Source organism: Lepisma saccharinum, chromosome 15 (assembly GCF_977018435.1).
Source record: "Lepisma saccharinum chromosome 15, izLepSacc3.1, whole genome shotgun sequence".
In the NCBI taxonomy this organism is placed as follows: Eukaryota; Metazoa; Arthropoda; class Insecta; order Zygentoma; family Lepismatidae; genus Lepisma; species Lepisma saccharinum.
In genome coordinates, this window is record NC_139243.1 from 72,437,658 (window position 1) to 72,459,215 (window position 21,558).

General features: G+C 37.4%; 2 protein-coding genes across 5 annotated transcripts in view; one reads left to right on the forward strand and one right to left on the reverse strand.

Annotated features, from left to right (window-relative positions):
• Positions 1 to 4,627, reverse strand: part of LOC145999741 (uncharacterized) — a 39,931-nt gene extending 35,304 nt beyond the window's left edge. For both annotated transcript variants that reach the window (XM_083137026.1, XM_083137025.1), the window contains exon 1: positions 4,483 to 4,627. The gene's annotated coding sequence lies outside the window, so the exon portion shown is untranslated. The remainder of the gene's footprint in view (positions 1 to 4,482) is intronic.
• Positions 1,604 to 21,558, forward strand: part of LOC145999740 (uncharacterized) — a 105,761-nt gene continuing 85,806 nt past the window's right edge. For 2 of the 3 annotated variants that reach the window (XM_083137024.1, XM_083137021.1), the window contains exons 1-3: positions 7,141 to 7,194; positions 12,558 to 12,720; positions 20,732 to 21,408. In XM_083137024.1, the coding sequence (XP_082993150.1) occupies positions 12,640 to 12,720; positions 20,732 to 21,408 (758 nt within the window). In that variant the 5' untranslated portion in view covers positions 7,141 to 7,194; positions 12,558 to 12,639. Of the gene's footprint in view, positions 1,691 to 7,140; positions 7,195 to 12,557; positions 12,721 to 20,731; positions 21,409 to 21,558 lie in introns of those variants that run through there. The other variant, XM_083137023.1, reaches the window with a different exon arrangement.

The window sequence follows — 21,558 nt, forward strand, 5'->3', positions numbered from 1 at the left end:
ACATTGGAACTTACCTATGGTGCATTGCGAAACATTCTTTTAGGTGTTCCTCTGCTTTTCTGATGAAAATAATGTCAATAATAGCCCCAATATTCTTCCTTGTTTCCCTTCTGCAATACACAATGTGGCCACGCAGCTTGACTTGCGTAGTGGATAACACACAATATAGCCCCGCAGCTTGATTTGTGTAGTGGATATGCAGTGTTTCCAACTTTACTAACCAAAAAATGCTTGACAGATAGCCCCAAAAACCATCCATGGGTAACCCCACAAACCATTCACGTTAACCCAACAAACCATTGACGTTAGCCACAAAAACCATCCACAGGTAGCTCCACGAACCATTCACACGAGGTTAGGTTAGGTTCCATTAGCACTCATTTCGGTAATGGTTCCGATTGTTTTATGATTTCTCCTAGCACAAAGACTAATTATCGTAGAATTTTGGAAATCATTGTCACACGAAATGTGAACCTTCCTTAACGTAATGAGCACTGTTTGGAATCGAAAAAAGTTATTTATGTTGAAAAAAACAACTTTATAATTACCTTACACACTTCTCATGGACAAGATATTCTCCGTCGACAAGTGACAGTAAATAACGTAGAAGCGTGGGAATGAATGTAGAAGTAAATCGGAACCTTAGTAGAATGCATTTAGGGACTTTAATTTAATGCCAAGGGAACCAAACCTAACCTGCCTAACCTAACCACGATAACATATATTGAACAAAATATTAAGTGATCGCTAAAACTCATCAGTATGTGTTAACAGACATAAATCGAAAGCGAACCATGTAAAAATTGGGAACGAGTTTACAATACCAGACCACTCTCCAATTTCTATAAAATTTCGCCTACTCACTAATTGTGAACTCCTAATCACGAATCTGTATGTAATAATTGGTAGTCGAGTATGGAAATCGAGGAAAAAAAAAACGAAATAAACTATGTTTAACGTAACGTAACCCTACCATAAGAACAGTACCTACACGGAACACACCACTTTTCCCCCAAATGGGTCTCACTTATCGCACAACACATTAGCAACATTGTGTTCTGACGTCACAGGAGATAGCTTTTTCATGTTAGGCAAGGCATAATTCTCTTAGCCAAAATATTAATTTTTCTTTGTATTTATGCTAATTGAACCTAACCTAACCTTGTAGGCATTCCTCGTCTGACGTCAATATTCTAGGTTGTAAGATTGTTGTGCATAAAGGAAGACCATTAATGAATTGCGAAAGAAAGATGGTTCCGAATTGCTGTGTATGGACAATCACCGTGGTAAATTGCAAGGTTAATTTACAAGTTCTACACGTAAATGTACAATTTTAACAAGTGACCGCCAATTATGAACTACAGATACGTGATCAGGACACCGAAATTAGTAAGCAGGTGAAATTTTATAGACATGGGAGAGTGGTCTGGTATTGTAAATTCATGCCAAAAATTGCATTCGTAGCATGATGAAATCGCAATAAAACAAAAGGAACTTGGGCCCAATGGCAGGATATTATGTCATCAAGCGTGCGCAAAATCCGGTTCACCAGAAAGAAAATGGAAGCAATGCCAATTGTGCAACCGAGAGATATTTCTCTTTAAAAATACATGAATTCCTGGTAAAACAGATTCAACGATGAAAGAAAACATCTCCACGAACTTCGAAAATGATACAGAAACTCATTTCGGTAAGTACTTTCTTGTGTAAATATGAAGAAATCGGGGTACTATTATCGTATGAGGGAAACACCTATGAATCATATATTTCGGACTTGTTTACATTGCTAACGTGTTATTTTCGAATGTGGAACATTTCCTAAAGTGAAATAATGCATATCAAGGTCTATTTCTTAGATTTACGAGTACTTACTGCTACTTGTTGTTTCGAATCTTTAACACATTATGGCCGTGATAGCGTACTGGTTTAGGGGTTTTAGGTTTTAGCCTAAAAAAAAAAAACATTTTCCATAAGGTTAGGTTAGGTTAGGCAAGCATAATTAACAAAAAAAAAAAATACTCGACACGTCATGTTCTAGTAAAAACACGGCGAGGCTGAAACACTGGCTACGGGGTTGCATCATCTTAACATTGCACTCTCGTGCAGAAAGCAAATGGCGGGAGCAGAAACTGCATGTCGGACAGAGATTTTTGCAGAAAACAACATGCATTCACATTAAAATGGATCAAATCTACATTCAGGAACTTCCACAACGCTAAAGAAAATGATTTCCGTAAGTACTTTCTGCTGTAAATTTGAAGGAATCAGTTTCCCTCATACGATAATGTTACTGAAATCCGTTTGGCCGATTGACAACTGTTACCCATTTGACTGCCAAGTGCGAGACCCGGGTTCAGTTTCCAGGGTGGGTGATCTAAGGTTGGGTTTTTCTAGCCTTGTCCCTGCATAAAGTGGTTCTGGGGTTCGCCCAACATTAAACCAATGGGTTCCTGGGGGGTAAAAATTTACTATCCTGCGAACACCTATAATTTCTTCGTTTCGTCAATTTTTGACATTCCTACTTACCTATCTGCTTTGCGGAACATTACTTAAGGTGTATTGACGTTTTTTTGATCAAAGTAATTGCAATTCTTCATTATTGTCGTTTGAATTTAGAGTCGAAATTTCCAACAGATTCTGGGCTTCGCCCCTGGGGTAATTGACCTACCACCCCCAACCGCTAACGTGGCCCCGCCTCTGCTCCGGCTCCCCGGCCTTTTCTATAGACTCCCTGTTAACCCTATGTACACCAAGGGGTTACGCGTAACACCACACACCAAGGGAGGGTTAAAAATGTCCACCACACAACCCCATAAAACTTAATATTCTTATCTATTTTGTAGTAACTATAAACTAAGACAACTGAAGGCTACGAGCAGAGCAGGTATTATGTATATCACTTTTTTTTATTTGTTATTCTTACAATATATTTTAACATTATGGAAATTTTATTCACATATTTCCCGAATATGTATATGTATATGTATATGAGCAAGGATGTAGTACTACAGACATAAATTATTTTTGTTGTTGGAAGCTACAGAGTAAGCATTATTGTCTTATATTACTTTCCAAAAGTCATTGTTGGTTACTCTGAATCAATAGTCTTGCGTTTGCAAGAGCGGCACTCGTTACTTTTTTTCACTATCCTTTCCATAAACAAAGGCTTCACATTTTCCACATACAATTGTTGTTTTTGCAAACTTGTTCAACTGTACATTTTTCGATCTGGCTTCTTTGCAACAAAGAACACATCTTCCTCTTCCTGGTTTTTTACATGCACATTATGGTAACACGTTACACCAAGGGTGGGTACTTTATGTCCACCGCGAAAACGTTTTTTTAAAATTTTGGGTTATTTTCTAGAAATTAAAAGTATGGAATGACAGAAAATAAAATTTATATTATTTTTGACACAAAACCTGAGTTATGACATGATACTAAAGAAACATCGGTTTGACTGCAGAATATGGGCTGCTTAGGAAGAACGTGGTTCATAATTTTTTGCTAACGTTTTGTAGTTAGTAATTGGGAAAAGTAAGTTTTAACGTGCGGAACAAATTTTTTCTTTAAAAAAAAACACCAGAAAAACATGTCCAGGTTGGGCGATATTGAAATCGTAGCAACCAAGGAAAAGGCGTATTCCTGCACAAATCTAGTGGAAGCAAAAAATGCCTATGTTGTTAGGTAGCTAGGTTTAGTTCTCTTAGCCTAAATAATAATTAGTAAAAGAAACGAAGAAAACTTACTCGATATGTCGCATATAGAGCTTATTTCCGTGAAATAAGCGAAATGCCACCTTCAGCAATGTTTCTCAATGCAGAATACGTAAGTACGAATATTCAAATTAAATGAACTAGCAAATTTCAGCCGTTTGTCCGATACGAGAAATTTACCGTCATTTATTTATGCTAATGAAACCTAACCTAACAGGCCTAACCTAACCTTGTAGGCATTCCTCGAAGAAATAATGAAAGAAACTGTGCATAAACAATATGGACACGAATGAATGGAGAAATGCATTGCTTTTAGTAGCAAGAAAAAAAATTCATTGTATTTATGCTATTGGAACCCAACCTAACAGGCCTAACCTAACCTTGTAAGCATTCCTCGTCTGAAATAATGAAAGAAACTGTGTGTCTGTGGGTGGAAACGAAGGATCTCACTTATCGCACAGCACTTGAGCACGTAAACAATATGGACGTGAACAAATGGAGAAATGCATTGCTTTTAGTAGCAAGAAAAACATTTTTTTACGCGTAATAATATAATAGTAATCGTAAAAGGAACACCGGAAAATAGAAGTAGAAGGTACGTACTTTCAGGGGATATAAATTTCGTTCGTCTATTTAGAAGAAAAAAGCAGCCCATGTTCTGCAGCGAGACCAAGGCATGTTAGAAATTGGCCGGAGTCACCTACCCCAAATGAGCCTCAAACTTTTAAATTTGAAGAAATCCGTTTCCAGGATACGGAAAACTTACCTCAATTTCACACAAAACACCTTCCCGATGTTAGACAATACTACAGGAAACGTAGTGGGCGTGGGCGTGTGTTCTATTTGTGCCTGAGGAAAATGTGGAGAACTTCACAGACGTTTTTCTTGCTACTAAAAGCAATGCATTTCTCCATTTGTTCACGTCCATATTGTTTACGCGCTCAAGTGCTGTGCGATAAGTGAGATCCTTCGTTTCGCGGCATTCGAGTTGATTTGTCGCTCCGGATTCCACCCACAGATGCAGTTTCTTTCATTATTTCAGACGAGGAATGCTTACAAGGTTAGATTAACAGTTTCATAGATCGGAGACACATTTAAATCGGATATTTTGTGTTTCTCGTGGTTAGTACTTACCAATTATATATTGCGGAACATAGCCGAAGGTGCCATTATGCTTTTTGCACGAAAACAAACACATTTTCTGCTAAAATAAGCCATCTTCCTGAATGCTACGGAAAGCACCTCACGGTGCGATATCGCTTGCTTTGCGAATAATAACGCTTCTTTTGTTTTCGAATATCAGTGTTTCCAACTCTATTGTGCATGAAAATTCCTATGTTCCACGAATGATTGGGTCTTTTAAATTATACTTTCAAGTCACGAAACATGCAAAGTTAGCCAGGTTTGGTTTTGTTTTATTTAGGTTACGTTAGTAAAAAATAAGAGGTTAACTTACCCTCACATTATCTTTCACGTATTTATTCCATGACACATCCTTCTTGCCCGCAGCCGGCTCTCCGGCATCCGTGCGTAGGGTAAGTAATTTTTTTTTTTTTTTTTTCTGTCACTAATCATTCACGGGAACGAAGTATGCCTATGAGGTTATTTGGGCCTGTTAGGTTAGGTTCCATTAGCACTCATTTCACCCCTAAATATGTGCTTCATCATCGAAAAATGTCCTCGGTACGCATGGCCGTAGGCAGAAAAAATTTTCGGGGAGGGTTCATTCAAAATTGTTCCCATGGGCATCACCAGAAATTTGAATAATATAAATAATAACAATAATTGTACTAATAATTAAAATTTCATAATAATGAAACAATTTCATTCCATAATAATAATACTAATAATTATTATTATATTATTGTTATATCCTTGAGGGGGCTTACTCAATCCAGAAGAGGAGTGAATATCCAGCACAAGTTTTTTTTATTGTTTTTTTTTTCAATTTTTTTTCATACAGTGTGTACTGAAATGCACTATTATTATAATTCGTCATTAAACTCTAGATACCTTCAAGAAAGAGCTTTAAAAGTTAGATGGAAATTTTAGTCATAAAATTTTTGCTGTTTCACTTTAAAATTAAATGTTCCGAATTTTGAAAAGTGTGGAACCAATTATTCCTTTTAAAAACTTAGCCTGGTGCATGGATTGTAATCTCAATCGCGAACATAATCCTCTACGAAACTGGAAACTCCTATCAAGGGGGATTTTCGACTTTATGGGACAGGGAATTTAAAAGCTGGAAAGGGAATTTTGGGACAATCATAAGGGAATCTTCAGTCTATATTCCTTGTGACGCGAGAGCAACACTGGAAAGATGACAACAGAAGTGATAATGGAGGGGCCGCGGGTGGGCTACGATTCTGATAATAAATCCTGTTTCACTCAAGTTTCAGAATTCCAAATTTATGAAAATTGTAGCTCGATCGCTTCAACATTGTCTCCTTGTATTTTTGTGATGCTTCGAAGAAGAAAAAAATTGAAAATTTGTTACAGATTTTGGTTTCTGAACTTCCATTAATCCAACATGTCGGAAGTTTCGGGGGGGGTTTGAACCATAGAAACCCCCCCTCTAAATACGGCCATGTCGGTACGTTCAATCACGCAAAACCGTTCTAGCAGACAGCCGGCGCTCCGGCATCCGTAGGGCAAGTTAGTTTTTTTTTTTTTTTTTTTTTTTTTTTTTACACTTTCTGTCACTAACCATTCACGGGAACGAGGTATGCCTACGAGGTTAGGTTAGGCCTGTTAGGTTAGGTTCCATTAGCACTCATTTCACCCCTAAATATGTGCTTCAACATCGAAAAATGTCCTCAGTAGATTCGGACGACTTGGACGTGACTTCGACGGCACGGGAGAGAACGGGGCGGAGCTCTTGCCAATCCGGACTCGGCCCGGGATAGACCTCACCAATGTTTATGTTCACATTTTTAACACGGTCTATAGTCGATTCTTAGTAGACGGTTTCGTGAATCGCACTTTACTACATCTTTTACTACTAAAAACTACTACTTCGTTGTGGACTCGATTTTGTAGACATTTTCGTGAATCGCTCTGCAGAAGATCTGCTACGAAATCCGATGATCTAATAGTAGCGGATGAACAACGTTCTCGGAGGCGGGGCCTAGGCGTGCGCACTGGGGGCAAGGGGACGTCCTCATTTTTTTTTCAGCGAGGGGGGAAAAAATGTATATTTATCAGGCGGGTAAACAAGGCATATTACCCCGTAATAATGTTGCCCTCTCAGAAAACACCACTTCAATTTGAAATTATCACGTTCGTACATCAAATATATATATCTGCAAAAGCGTTGTGGGCCAAAATAGGAAGAACATGAGAAGGACTTTTCTGATTTTGACCTGGCAACACTGCAGCCATTTTGGCGCTTTTGTTAGTGTTTTGTTTTTTCAACTTTGTGTTTACCTCGTACACATGCAGTTGTGTCAGGCTGTTTACTTTGTTCCCGTGTAAGAAAGTTAGTACCATGGATGTTAGTACCTTCAGTGGTGTATACTTTAGGTGTAATGTAATTCCAGTGCGTATCAGTGCGAGGGGTTTATGCAGAACTTTTCATCTGTGTGTGATCTCTAGAGGGGTGAAATTAGCATTGAATTCAAGCTGGAAGAGAGCGGAGCCTAAACCCAAAGGGGCTCAAGTTCCTTTTGTCTTATTGCGATTTCATCATGATACTATTGCAATTTTTGGTAACATTATCGTATGAGGGAAACGGATTCCTTCAAATTTACAGGAGAAAGTACTTACGGAAATCATTTTCTTTAGCGTTGTGGAAGTTCCCGAATATAGATTTGATCTATATCGCGTTCCAAAAAAAATTAAAAAGACGTGGTTCTAGTGAAAACACGGCGAGGCTGAAACAATGGCTACGGGGTTGAATCATCTTAACACACGGAACATTGCACTCTCATGCAGAAAGCAAATGGCGGGAGCAGAAACAGCGTGTCGGACAGAGATTTCCGCAGAAAACAACACGCATTCACATTAAAATGGATCAAATCTATATTCGGGAACTTCCACAACGCTAAAGAAAATGATTTCCGTAAGTACTTTCTCCTGTAAATTTGAAGGAAATTTGAATGGTACTATTATCGCATGGGGGAAACACCTACGAATCATATATTTCGGACTTCTTTACATTGCTAACGTGTTGCGGAACATTTCTTAAGGCGAAATAATGCATTTCTAACTAAGATAATGTTTATTTTTTTCTATTTACGAGTACTTACTGTTACTTGTTGTTTCGAATCTGTAACACATTATGGCCGTGATAGCATACTGGTTTAGGGGGCGTTGTGAGAGTGTTTTGTCGATTTATGCATTGGTGCAACCTCGTTCACCGGAAAATATCTACTTTCGTGCCCGGATTTGAAATTATGCTAATACGTCGCATTTACGTGTAGAACTTGTAAAATAACCTTGCGATTTACCACGTTCATTGTCCATACACAGCAATTCCGAACCATCTTTCTTTTGCAATTCGTTAATGCTCTTCCTTTACGCACAACACTCTTGCAACCTTGAATATTGATGTCAGACGAGGAATGCCTACGTGGTTAGGTTAGGTTCCATTAGCATAAATAAAAAGAAAAATTAATATTTTCGCTAAGAGACGCGTTACCTTGTATTGCCTAACATGAAAAAGGTCTCTCCTGTGACGTCAGAACACAATGTTGCTACAGTGTTGTGCGATAAGTGACACCCATTCGGGGAAAATGGCTTGTGTAACATTATCATATAAGGGAAACGGATTCCTTCAAATTTACAGGAGAAAGTACTTACGGAAATCATTTTCTTTAGCGTTGTGGAAGTTCCTGAATGTAGATTTGATCCATTTTACTGTGAATGCGTGTTGTTTTCTGCGAAAATCTCTGTCCTACATGCTGTCTCTGCTCCCGCCGTTTGCTTTCTGCATGAGACTGCAATGTTTCGTGTGTTAAGATGATGCAACCCCGTAGCCAGTGTTTCAGCCTCGCCTTGTTTTCACTAGAATCATGTGTCTAGTATTTTTAATTTTTTTTTTACCTAACCTTACGGAAATGGTTTTTGGGGCTAACGTGAATGGTTTGTGGGGCTAACGTGAATGGTTTGTGAGGCTAATGTCAATGGTTTGCGACGTATTAGCATAATTTCAAATCCGGGCACTAAAGTAGATATTTTCCGGTGAACGAGGTTGCAACACTGCATAAATGGACAAAACACTCTCAGAACACCCCCTAAACCAGTACGCTATCATGGCCATAATGTGTTACAGATTCGAAACAACAAGTAACAGTAAGTACTCGTGAATAGAAGAAATAGGCATTATCTTAGTTAGAAATGCATTATTTCACCTTAGGAAATGTTCCACATTTGAAAATAACACGTTAGCAATGTAAAGAAGTCCGAAATATATGATTCGTAGGTGTTTCCCTCATACGATAATAGTACCCTTTACTATACCAGAGACGGATTTCTTCAAATTTACAGGAGAAAGTACTTACGCAAATCATTTTCTGTAGCATTGTTGATGTTTGGTAATGTAGTTTTGATCCATTTTAATGCGAATGCATGTGGTTTTCTACAAAAATCTCTTTCCGACGTGCTATTGCTGTTGCCGCCATTTGCTTTCTGCATGAGAGCACAATGTTCCATATGTTTGATGACGTAAATGCCATAGTCAGTGTTTCAACCCACGCCGTCTTTTTGCTATTAGATGACGTATTGTTGTCCATATATGCTAAATTGAATGAAAGGAATTCTAATGGAACCTAACCTAACAGGCCTAACCTAACCTAGTAAGCATACCTCATCCCCATGATGGTTTGTGGGGCTATCGTGATTTTTTGGGCTAACGTCAATGGTTTTTGGGGCTAACAGCAATGGTTTAACAATTACTCTTTATGTCAAAAATTGAACTTTTTTTCGTGAAAAAATTTCGTGAAGTGTTTTTAAAATTTAATTATTTTTCGGTGAACAAGGTTGCAACACTGCATGCACACTCCAAATTGACAAAACACTGGCACAACGCACGATGAACAGGTAAGCTATCGCCATATTGTGTGGAAATAAGGAAGAACAGTAAGTACTCGTTAATGTAAGAAATAGACATTATTTTCATTAGAAATTCATTATTTCACCTAAATAAATGTTCCGCAATGCAGAATAGTACGTTAGCAATGTAAAAAAGTGCGAAATAAATCATTGACAGGTGTCTCTGGTATAGTAAAGTAGTACCAAGGACGTAAAGTAGAGTCTATCCGTCTGTTAACATCAGTGACGTTCGGTGACCTCGACACTTGGGGACACAATATGGCGTGCACAGCTGTGGTATTCTGGATCATCGCGTGTCGTGATTGTCGATTTTCAGCATTTCCAACCTTCTTAACCAAAAAATACCTACTATTACACTTTATCGTTTTACATGTTTCGATGATTTCTTGCACCGGTAGCCCGATGAACCATGCACGGTAAGGTTAGGTTAGGCAAACATAGTTAAAATTTGGGGTCGTAGTAATGTCATCTTCTTGCATGGGTAGCCCCACAAACCATTCACGGATAGTCCCAAAAACCATTCACGGATAGCACCATGCACGGTAAGGTTAGGTTACGTTAGGAAATCTAGTTAAAATTGGGGGTCGTAATAATGTCAGGAAATACACATCACCTTCTTGCAAAACCACTGCATGGTTGGAAACAGTGACAGGGGGCTGCGTCATCAAACGCACACAACATCCGCTTCAGGTAGAGGAAGCAAATGAAAGGAACGGCAATTGCGTGTTGGAGAGATATTTCTCAAGAATATATATATATATATATATATAAAAGAATTCGCACTCAAACAGATTACACGATGAGAGAAAACACCTTCATGAACTTTGACAATGCTACAGAAAGTGATTTCCGTAAGTAGTTTCTTCTGTAAAAATGAAGAAATCTGTTCGGCAGACATCGAACAGTTACTGTACTTTTTACATGTAAAATGTTTGTGAATTTCATATATGTGTTTATTTTTTAACATAATGCAAGCAACATAACTACACTAACTGAGCATAGCAAGTTATCTAATAGGCTTACATTCTGACTTGGGTGCTGCAGAAAACTTTTCAAACATAAGGGCCCCATGAAATGAAAAAAGTTTGGGAACCTCTTGTTACGTACCTTTCACCAAGTTCAGGAATTTACCCGTCGCTCCGCATGTCGTTGTCACAAGACTTTTATCAATTAAATGAACTTTAAGTCACATATTGCAATTTTTCAAGACATCTTTTTCCACTATATTATTTAGTTGCTATGTTATTTCTTGCTTGTTGATACATCTATTAGTTTCTTACATGTTGCCAGGTCCTGGCACATCAAGGTTAGTTTATTTTCTATCTGACACTAGTTCTCTATGGCATCATAAATATTTCATAATTAAAAACACACAAATACTATATTTTAACTAAATAACAAAGAATCACAATGTAATGTTCAGAGCATTACACCCTGTTCTATCATACAGTCTTCATTCTGTTGGTCCAAGAGTTTTAAACATCTCAACTATGTCACTGATGAATTTGATCACATAAGAAAAATGCTCCATCATTGCTTGAAACTTTTATGAGCTTGAAAATGCTTCATCTTTTTATATTCAAGAGTATAATATTGTATATTAACCTGCAATCGGTCTTGGATGCACGCACACTCGCTTACAATTTAATAAAGTGTCATTTTAACAATATTTAAAATATTGACCTACAGCACACACTACCAAATTTTAGAGTACCACTGGAAGTACAACAAATTAATTTCAAACAATTAAAATTTGGATTTGAAATTCTTATACAATTAATAATTATTTTTGTATATTAATGTATTCCTTAACATTTGTGACTTGTGTTCGTAGATGTATGTATTTCGAGCATGAACTAGTGAAATGGCAAATGTAAACCACTCTGGACCTGAAATTAAATATTATGTAGAAATTGATGTGTGTGTGTGTACGTATGCCATTTAATTGAATTAGTATTTTGTGGATACGTTGTAATCACAGACACATATTCTTTATATTTGTTTTGGGAATTGAGAGGTGGTAATTTGTAAGGTTGAAATACAGAAAACATCAGCTTATACCCTTGAATTTTTGGAAAGTTCACCTTGAACCAGGAATTATACTTCAATTTCATCATGGTCCTGTAGTGTCCATACTGAGTAAGAGATGTGAATGTATCTAGGAAAGTGAGGACATGCAATATATAATACGGGAATGACCAAAATATAATAGGAATAGAAATATACAAAGCTTTGTATAATTTAAAAATACAGTTTACAACAAATTTTTGCAAGTTTGGTAGGGAATCCAGATGTTCAACTGTAACATTTGCTAAGAGGAATGTTTATATTTTTGTCTCAATACAAAATATAAATGGGAACATTTAATTTGGAATAAATATCTACCTTTCAGGTACGTAACTAAAATAAAGAGAAAGGCACATGGGGTGATGTTGAGGTATATAGCTCCACGTATTCTTGATTGTGGCCAAAGTTGTGATGGCGATCAGTTTCCCTCCAGGATTGCCCGCAGGTACCCATTTATATGAGGCTGGGTGATCTTCGGAGCCATGCAGAAACAGGGAATTGACTGGAAAATTTCATTGTGCAGATCTGCCGTGAAATGAGCCTAGGTCTTCCGAGTGATAGCCAGATGCTCTACGAACTGAGCTATGGCGGGGTGGCTCTTGGTAGATGACTAAAGTTTTAATAAATACCCAGTATTTACCCAAATTTAATTTAGCTACCCAGTGTCTAAATACCCATGTCCCAGCCCTACCCTACTTATGACTTCAGTTTTCTTCATTCTAGGTTTCAGAGGATGACAGTTTGCCAAAGTTCGTGTGCTATCCATGCATAGACATGCCAGAGAATCTTACAGGACTTCCATAACATGTCTTCTGAATCACAAAACCTTCTCAATGAATACCCGTCATCTGCAGAAGAGAAGCAGAGAGGGGAGACGAGCTTTGAGGTAAAGTTAATTTTTTTACTTGTACTTTATGTTGTAATACTAACAAGTAGTCTAATCGGCTAGACTGCACAATTGACCCTTGTGTTTTACCATTTGAAATAAAAGAAAGAGATGTTCGCTAATAGTACGTATTTCACACTACGATTTGCCACTATTCATTTCTCAATTTGCAGTTACACTTCTATGAAATAATAAAAAAATCACTACTACATTACTCACCATAGATGGTTTCCTTTAACCTAATCCATGTTACTTTTAAATACACAGTATTGCCAGGTCGAACTTTGGTTTTCAACGTGGATATGTATACGAATTTTCACTAGGATTGAACTTTTTTTAAATCATGTTTTCATTCATATTTTATTGTTGCGCAGGTTCTAACATGCCTTTAAAGTATATCTTTAGAAAAAGGCTGGGCGCAGTAGTGGTAGGGGGCGTAGGTCAGTTACCCCAGGGGCGGAGCCTGTAATTGGGTGGGGGTGCAATTTTTATGAAATTTTTACACTTCCAATTGTTTCCTTACTTTAAATCATACATTTCTGGAATCCTTGATTCCTACCCTTTCCAATGATGTATGATACATATTTCTATTCAGAAGGGTCGATTGGACATCCTTACCATCGAATCTTATTTGCTCTTGGTGTGGTAATAGATGTATTTCTAAGGTATAGAAAGTATTATTTTTGCACGTGCTGTTACTAATAATGAAATCATGTATACTTCTTGAAGAACCACTGTGAAAGGAATATGTAAGGATCAGGGTTCTTGTGAATAAAATTGTATTTCATTTTACTCTATTCTGTTGTATTTTCATATGTGTGTGTGGCGTGGACTTCGTTGTAAAACTCTTTCAAAATACATGAGGAATGGAATATATGTAACTAGAACAAGATATTGCCATGCTTAAAAGATAAATTTAAATTCATTATTTTTTACCATACATTGTTGATAATAAAATAATGATAATTAAGACCACACCTAGAGTGGGTAATAAAAACACCACATTCAACTTTTCAGTTTTCTAACGTGAGCGTTTATCAGGAACTTTGTACAATGAGGAGGATGAAAGGCTAATATAACACATATTTTTAAAATATTTTAAAAATAATCAAAACACACAAAAAGATTATTTTGTGAGTATGTTATTTACACAACAACGTTTCGAGAATCTACTGTTCTCTTCTTCAGGTCCAAAACTTTGGCTACGAAAAACTTTCCCTAGCCATGTCAAGATATTTTAAATTGTTCAGTGTTGAAATACGTGTTTTAGAAGGAAAGGGTCTTTTAACTTCAGGGACTGTTAATTTGTAACAGAATATGTAGGCAACATCAGTTTTAGGCATAGTTTTTGAATTCCTGTCTAACCCATATCAAACCCACATCCTTATTCTTGGTTTTTAAAATATCCTGACATGGCAATGGAATGTTTTTCGTAGTCAAAGTTTTGGACCTGAAGAAGAGAACAGTAGATTCTCGAAATGTTGTTGTGTAAATAACATACTCACAAAATGTAAGTACCATTTTTTAAAAAAAAATTTTGAATATTTTTTTAAATATTTAAAAATTACATGTTATATTGCTATTGTGAGTAAGTCGCACATTCATAATGAGTTTGATTATTGAAAGGCTAATTTGTAGGACAAATTTAGTTTTTTTCACAACATTCCGGATGGATACCTTTGTTTAAAAAATAAAACTCTGCATTTTATATTTTAATAAACAATCCCAGTAGATCTTCCATAACTAATTTGTATATTTTACACAACAAAATCAGATAACACACAGTGGAACCCCATTTTTAAGTTCCTCGATCTTATTTTTTCTCCCAACATTTTAAGCTCTTTAGCTAAGCACCCTGAGGAATATTTATTCTAAGTTTCACTGTAAGAGCAATTACTGTTTTGCATTTTCTGACTTGGAGGACAATGAAATAATCGGATGCAGCATGGACAAAATGAACCAAAAAATTATTAACCACTGTTATATTAGATTTCTCCATTGGAACATGCTGACTGTCTTATGTATTATTTCAAGTATTCTGCCTGTCTATTCACGTCTCTGCCCATCCATGTTTTTGTAGAAACCATAGTGCATGTTTGGTGCTGTCGTAGTCTAGTAGATAGGACATCTGACTGCCACAAGGGAGATCCAGGTTCGATTCCTTGGTTGGGTGATCTGAGGTAAGAAATTTTCTGGTCTTGTCCATGTACAAAGCACCTCTGGGATTCACCCAGCCTCAAATAAATAGGTCCTGGGAGTAAAGGTGGCTGAAAAATGGTTGCTGATCACATCATGTCTAAAGTGTCAAAGATCGAGAATGTCTGGTGCCCTACCCCCCACATCCCCTAATTGTGGCTTAATGGCACAGTGCAATATGCACAGGGAACTTTTATCATAGGCATGTCCCAATTTCATTTTGTAACGAAATATTATTTATGTGATTGAAATTTCATAAATTGTTTGAGAACTCTGTTTGAAATTACGCAGAATTCTGTTCTGAATGTGGTGTTTTACTCTATCTCAGTATTTCTATTTCCAAGTACACAGTTATTTAAGGAATGCGCATTGTATATTATGATTAAGTACAATTATAGAGAAAGAAGCATGGGAATACTGTAGTCCTCGTGTTCTTGAGTGAGTCAGTGCATCGAAAAATAGGTAGGTTTTGCACATGGATGTAAGCTACTTTTAGCTTTCATTGTCGGCATCTGTTGATGCATGGTTTACCTCACCTTATGAACTTCTTATGTGCCAAAATGTGGAAGGTTTTGGTTTCGATTGTTTGCATTCGAAAGAGAAAAATGAAAGGAATGAGAAAACAAATTGATCATCTTCGTTCAGTACATAGCAGTGAATTGTGGTGGTTGGATGTTGTTGAGCTCCGAGTTGAGAGGAGAGTGGAAAAATGAAAATCTCGAACACTTTTTGACTATTTCAAGAAGAAATCCAAAAATGTGAATAGTAACTTGGTTTGCAAACTCTTATATAAAACTTAATTCACTTATTAGATCTCATCAACCATATTAATTATAAACTTTATTATTATTATCACATGTAAAACACTTGGCTCAGATCCATCCTGAAATATAGTTCTCTCTACAGTACGTGCCTGTGATGGGGATATATAACTAATGATTTTGTGCCTCCAAACGGCATTAAAGATGCCTAATCTTGTCTCTATCTCAGAGAACTAAAGTATTATGTGGAAATACCAGTATGACAACAATTTGGTGGAATATTAATTATCCAAATTAAACTATTATCATGATGCACAGTTAAGGCAACTATTCAGGAGGGTATTTATATAATTTAGGCCCCTAGGTTATTCTTTGTTTTGGGCCCTGCCGACATTATCATCATCATTACTTCCATTAATTGCATGCTCTGTATTAAAAACACTTCTAAACTTTAAAATATACACACATCTGAGAAGAAAAATGATTTAAAATGCAGTACTGTAAAAAGAAGTTATTTAAATGCTAGAAATCCTTCCCTCTACCTTTTTTTCATGGAAAAGCAAGTAAAAGGACTTGACATGTTGATTTACTTTGCAATTATTACAAATGTAATGAATTTCAATAATCAATCGTCTTTGTCACTTCTGCCTCTTCAGCGTCTCATTTTTGTGTGGTCTCTTCCTGGACTAGCAACCTTAGGCTATAGCCAGTGACGTGCGGTGACGTTGATACTTGGGGTAGCAATCAGTGAGTTGCCCAAGGGCAGGTTGGTGTGGGTCATAGCCCCCCCCCTCCCTTTATCGGTCAGTATCCCTAAAAAGAAGACGTCAAAGACATAAAATGAGCAATGACTACTAAAAACAGTACACGTAACTCCCACCTCCTTTCGAGAATCAAAAATGATTTGATTTGACTAGTAAGCCAGAGATCCCAGCTTGGCTGTGGGTGTTCTTCGTGTATGTCCCTTCATCAATTTTATCTTACTATCTTCGCGATTAGCCAAAAGTGGCAGGAAAGCAAAGTAAAATGAACCAAATCAAACAATCAATCAATGATTTCATTTTTGTTACTGAGCATAGATTTTTGGTCACATTTGGTTAATCGTGAAGATGATACAATAAAATTAGTGAAGGGACAAAGACAAAGAACACCCATGCCCAGGTCGGGGTGCGACCCCGGGACTCCTGGTGTCGTAGCACACTGTACACACTGTGATAACCACTCTGCCATGGTTGGTTGATTTGGTCTTTTAAGTCCACATTATGCACATAAAGACTAATCGGGACTGGACCTACAGATTAAAGTGAAACCCAAACCATTATGTGCCTCCACTGGTTGCTAACCCAAGACCACTTGCAACCCCCCCCCCCCGCCCCCAGCACGTAGGTTGGCCTACAACAAAGATGAGAGGAAAGCACTAACCATTCGGATACGTAAATATTGCATTGCTTGATTTCCCTAATTTCTCCACCTCACGATCTCGTTACTGAAGGATCCAGGCTCAAGCCCTGGCCTGTACTTGAGTGTTTCTTGTAACCACTCTTCACCCGTTTAATTTAATCAACGTTCATCGTCATGGCAGAAGTTAGGTAATGTGATGGATGAAAAATGCTAAAAATAAATTAAAAAATAATTTCCTCCCAGTGCATCTGCAGGGCACTGTGAAATCAGGAATCGAGAGATCTCTGTTTATGATTGCCCTCACGACTTCCATAAGTACATTAGCTACTTATTGCGATTAAATCTATACAGTTAGAAGAAGTGATGTGAGGTGGCAAAAAGTCAATATATAAAAGGGGATAAACATCTTTTTGTAGTTAATTCAATAATATTCATTTAGCTTTTTGAGTTCTGGAATAAATTTTTCATTCCACATTATTTTATTATTCACTGCAGAGTACAACACATATGAACAATAATGCGCGCTCGTCACGTGTTCCCGGCCTAGATTGTTTTTTGTGAGGTCCCTAAATCAATTCCATCATATATCACTCATCCTCATTTTTGCAATAACCAAATGTGTCAGAAAAGCGAAGTAAAGTAAACCAAACCTACAACAACAATAAGAACATTTATTTATTGACTGTTTAGCTTACCCAATTGTTTTAATTGGAGGCCAAGAGAGTAGTACATTTAAGTAAAACACTACTAAAAAGAGAGTGAGCAAATATTTGTTATTTAACCATTATGCATTCCATATTTGAAAAAATATTAAAGAAAGCACAACATTTTTGTCTGCACATAATATGTTCCCATTTCATAAATAATAAAACTACATTCCATGTTATACATACACATTGTACAATGTTTAAAAGTTGTGGTGTAAATACAGAGAACATAAGTACTGCAGAATTTTTTTTCCCCGAGTTATTTAGAGGATTTACAATGAAATCAAGGGGAAACCAATCCCCTATCTATTTCTATAGGAGATAGACTGGAGCACTTGAAACCACGACCTTGAAGCCATTGCAGCAGAGGGCAAGGGAGATAGAGGCAGGAATTTTCACTTTCCCTTCCATCGGCTCTTTCTACCTGGAACTGGTGAGGGGGAGGAACAGTCAGCTAGGGCAGCCTTCTCTGCAGATCATGAGAAGCACGTGAAAAACAGTGTTGCATATGGACCGGGGCTTCAACAAGAGAATAAATATTGTGAATTGATAATAATTAGAGTTGTGAGATTGATTGATCTAACTCTGCTAGCTCCTCAGTGCACGTCACTGGCTATAACCTAGTAGCAAATACCCACTGCTTCTATTTAAGAAAAGCAGAAAGCTAGTGTGTATGCTATATTTTTCTTGTTTAGTTTGTTCATTGCAGTGGCTCAAGAACTATTTACGAAGTACAATGACTCAAAAGCATCTTAACCTTTTGGCACTGTGTCAAGTACTTAAGGAGAAACTGGATAATATTAATACTATTAGGTCAGTCAAAAAGTAAATGCAATCATTTTTTTTTCACAGCATCAATAGAAAACTTACAATGATATCATTTTCCAACAAAGTCCCCCCTTTACTTCAATACACTTGGTCCAACGGTCCACAAGCTTTCCGATACCCTGAGGAAAAAAGGTTTTCAGTTGAGCAACAAGCTACGTATGCACCGCTTCCTTCACCTGTTGGTCTGTGTCGAATCGACGGCCTCTTAAAGCATCCTTGAGTGGACCGAACAGATGGTAATCCAATGGGGTGAGATCGGGACTGTAGTATGCTCTAACACCTCAAAGCCCAGATTCTGAAGAGTTTGAGTGGTGTTGGCGGCGGTTAGGTGATGTGCGTTGTCATGCAACAAAAGAATGCCTTTCGACAATCTACCTCATCGTTTGCTTCGAATTGCAGGCTTCAAATTGTTCGAAAGCATATCACTGTATCGTTCACTGTTTATTGTTGTCCCCTTTTCCACATAACTACCCCTTCTGAGTCCCAAAAAAGTGTGAGCATCACTTTTTCTGCAGAGTGTTGACGCCTGACTTTTTTTTTCACTGGAGATTCAGGGTGTTTCCATTCCATGCTCTGGCATTTGCTCTCAGGTTCGAAGTGATGGATCCATGTTTCATCTCCAGTGATGATTCGTTTCATAAAGGCTTCACCTTCGTTAGCATGTCAGTCCAATAATTGCTGACAGATTCTCACACGATTTCACTTGTTCTCATCAGTGAGTTCTTTAGGGACCCATCTCGCACAGACTTTATGAAAGTTGAGCCTGTTATGGATAATTTCATATGCAGAACCATGACTAACATGCATATGGTTTGCCACTTCATCAACAGTCACTGTTCGGTTATTCAGAACCAGCTTGCGGACTTGCTCAATGTTGTCATCAGTAGTGGATGTGGCTGGACGACCTGCTCTTTCCTCGTCCTTCACACTTGTTCTACTGCTTTTGAAATTTTCAATCCACTGGTAAACACTTTGGAGCGGTAAAACATTGTCACCGTATTGTGCTGAAAGTCTTCTATGAATTTCAGCTCCTGGTACACCTTCAGACCACAAAAAAACAGATTACAGAACACTGTTCTTCTGTGGTGCAAATGGACAGTGGCACAGCCGACATTTACTTGGCAACACTGCAGAGCGAACTGAAGTGATGACGCTGTAACCTGCCACAGACGAAGACTTGCGAGTGGAGAAAGCTGTACAGCCAACCTACGGAAGAAAAGAAAAGCATTGCATTTACTTTTTGACTAACCTAATATATGGACCATGAAATATTTCATTGAATGTTGTTTCCTTTCGTAAAAGTCGAGTAGAAGTTGAAAATATTTTTCCAAAATGCCACTGCTTTGTTTAATCAGGATTAGTAAAATTTTACTCATACATTATGCCTGTAAACGTGTGTGTGCTACTTCATACTGCATTACTGTGAATAGTGTAACTTATACAATGTGTAACCAATGCATATATATGTGTGAGCAACTGAGCATGTGTGAAGATATTAAACTCGCATAAAGGATTGTGGGAAGAAGTACAGCATCTAAACAGTTTATGATAATCAAATTCTCAATCAAAAGTTGCAAATAAAATATTATGTTAGAAAATTATGTAGTTTGAATGTAGAGATTTTTTTTGTGCAGCTCATAACGTTCAATCTACAAGGTGTTTCAATAATGGTAACCGAACAAGGTTTCTTTTGGATACTTAGCAACTTAGCTCGATAGCAATGTGAAATTATGACACTTGACACCTCTCAATAACCACACACACACACACACACACACACACACACACACACAAAGGTGGTTGGAAATATCAAGTGACACCTGAAGTCAACATGCATGTGACTATGTGCAGCATGGGTTGAATTCAAATTGTTAAAACAGAAAGGTTTTTAAGACACATTAGATAATTTTTCGAGTACTACTTTGCAACCCACCAAATGCCCTCTTGGGACCCTCCAGTGGGCAGCGCCCCATAGGTTGAGAAATGATGCACTGAGTGTATCAAACCTCGCATTCATTTTTTTAAAAATTATAAACTGTGACTTAAAGAAAATCTGATTAAATATTTTTTAAATAAAAATCGTGATTTTAATCCACCCTCCTTGTGATTGTATTTCAGAAGTGGTGCTGGTCTCATGATAATCAAGAAAATTTGGCTGCTCCAATGTCTGATACGGGTTTCTCTTCTGTGGAAGTGCGCATTGAGTCTGAAACAGAAAGTGCTGATCCATTAGTTTGTGAACAACTATCTCTGGAGAATGTGTGGCTTCCGGATGAGTCGTGTGTCAAGACTGAAACAGAATCATTTGAGGAGCCTCCTGATGTTGATATCTCTGTTGACATCAAACCATCTAACGAGTGCATAGAGGATGCTTCTGTTGACATCAAACCATCTAATCAGTGCATAGAGGATGCTTCTGTTGACATCAAACAATCTAATCAGTGCATACAGGATCCTTCTGTTGACATCAAACCATCTAAGCAGTGCATACAAGATTCTTCTCTTGACATCAAACTATCTAGTGAGTACATGAAAGAAATGTCAGTTTGTAAAGTGGAAAGTGTGAATGGTGATAGTTGGATGCACTTTGAAGGCAAAACTCCGGAAGTTCCTAGTGGACAAAATGTTCCTAAAAGTGAAGGATTTTATCCATGTGATCACAGACAATTTGTTGAAAAAATGCCAGCTGAAGATGGTGACAATGGTGAATTAATTTTAAGTGAAGATAAAGACATGAAGTATAGTGTAGAGAATCCTGACCAAGTAGAAAGTGAAGTGGCAGAGCCTGCAGAAAGGTAGGTGAAGGAAATTTTAGTACATGGATTGAAAATGAGCATGAGAGCACTAAGGTTCAAGATTGGACCTTATTACTTAAGAGTTATGATTCATGTAATTTCTGTATTGTGCCACCAGAGCTGCAGTGTTACACATAAGATTGTCCATGA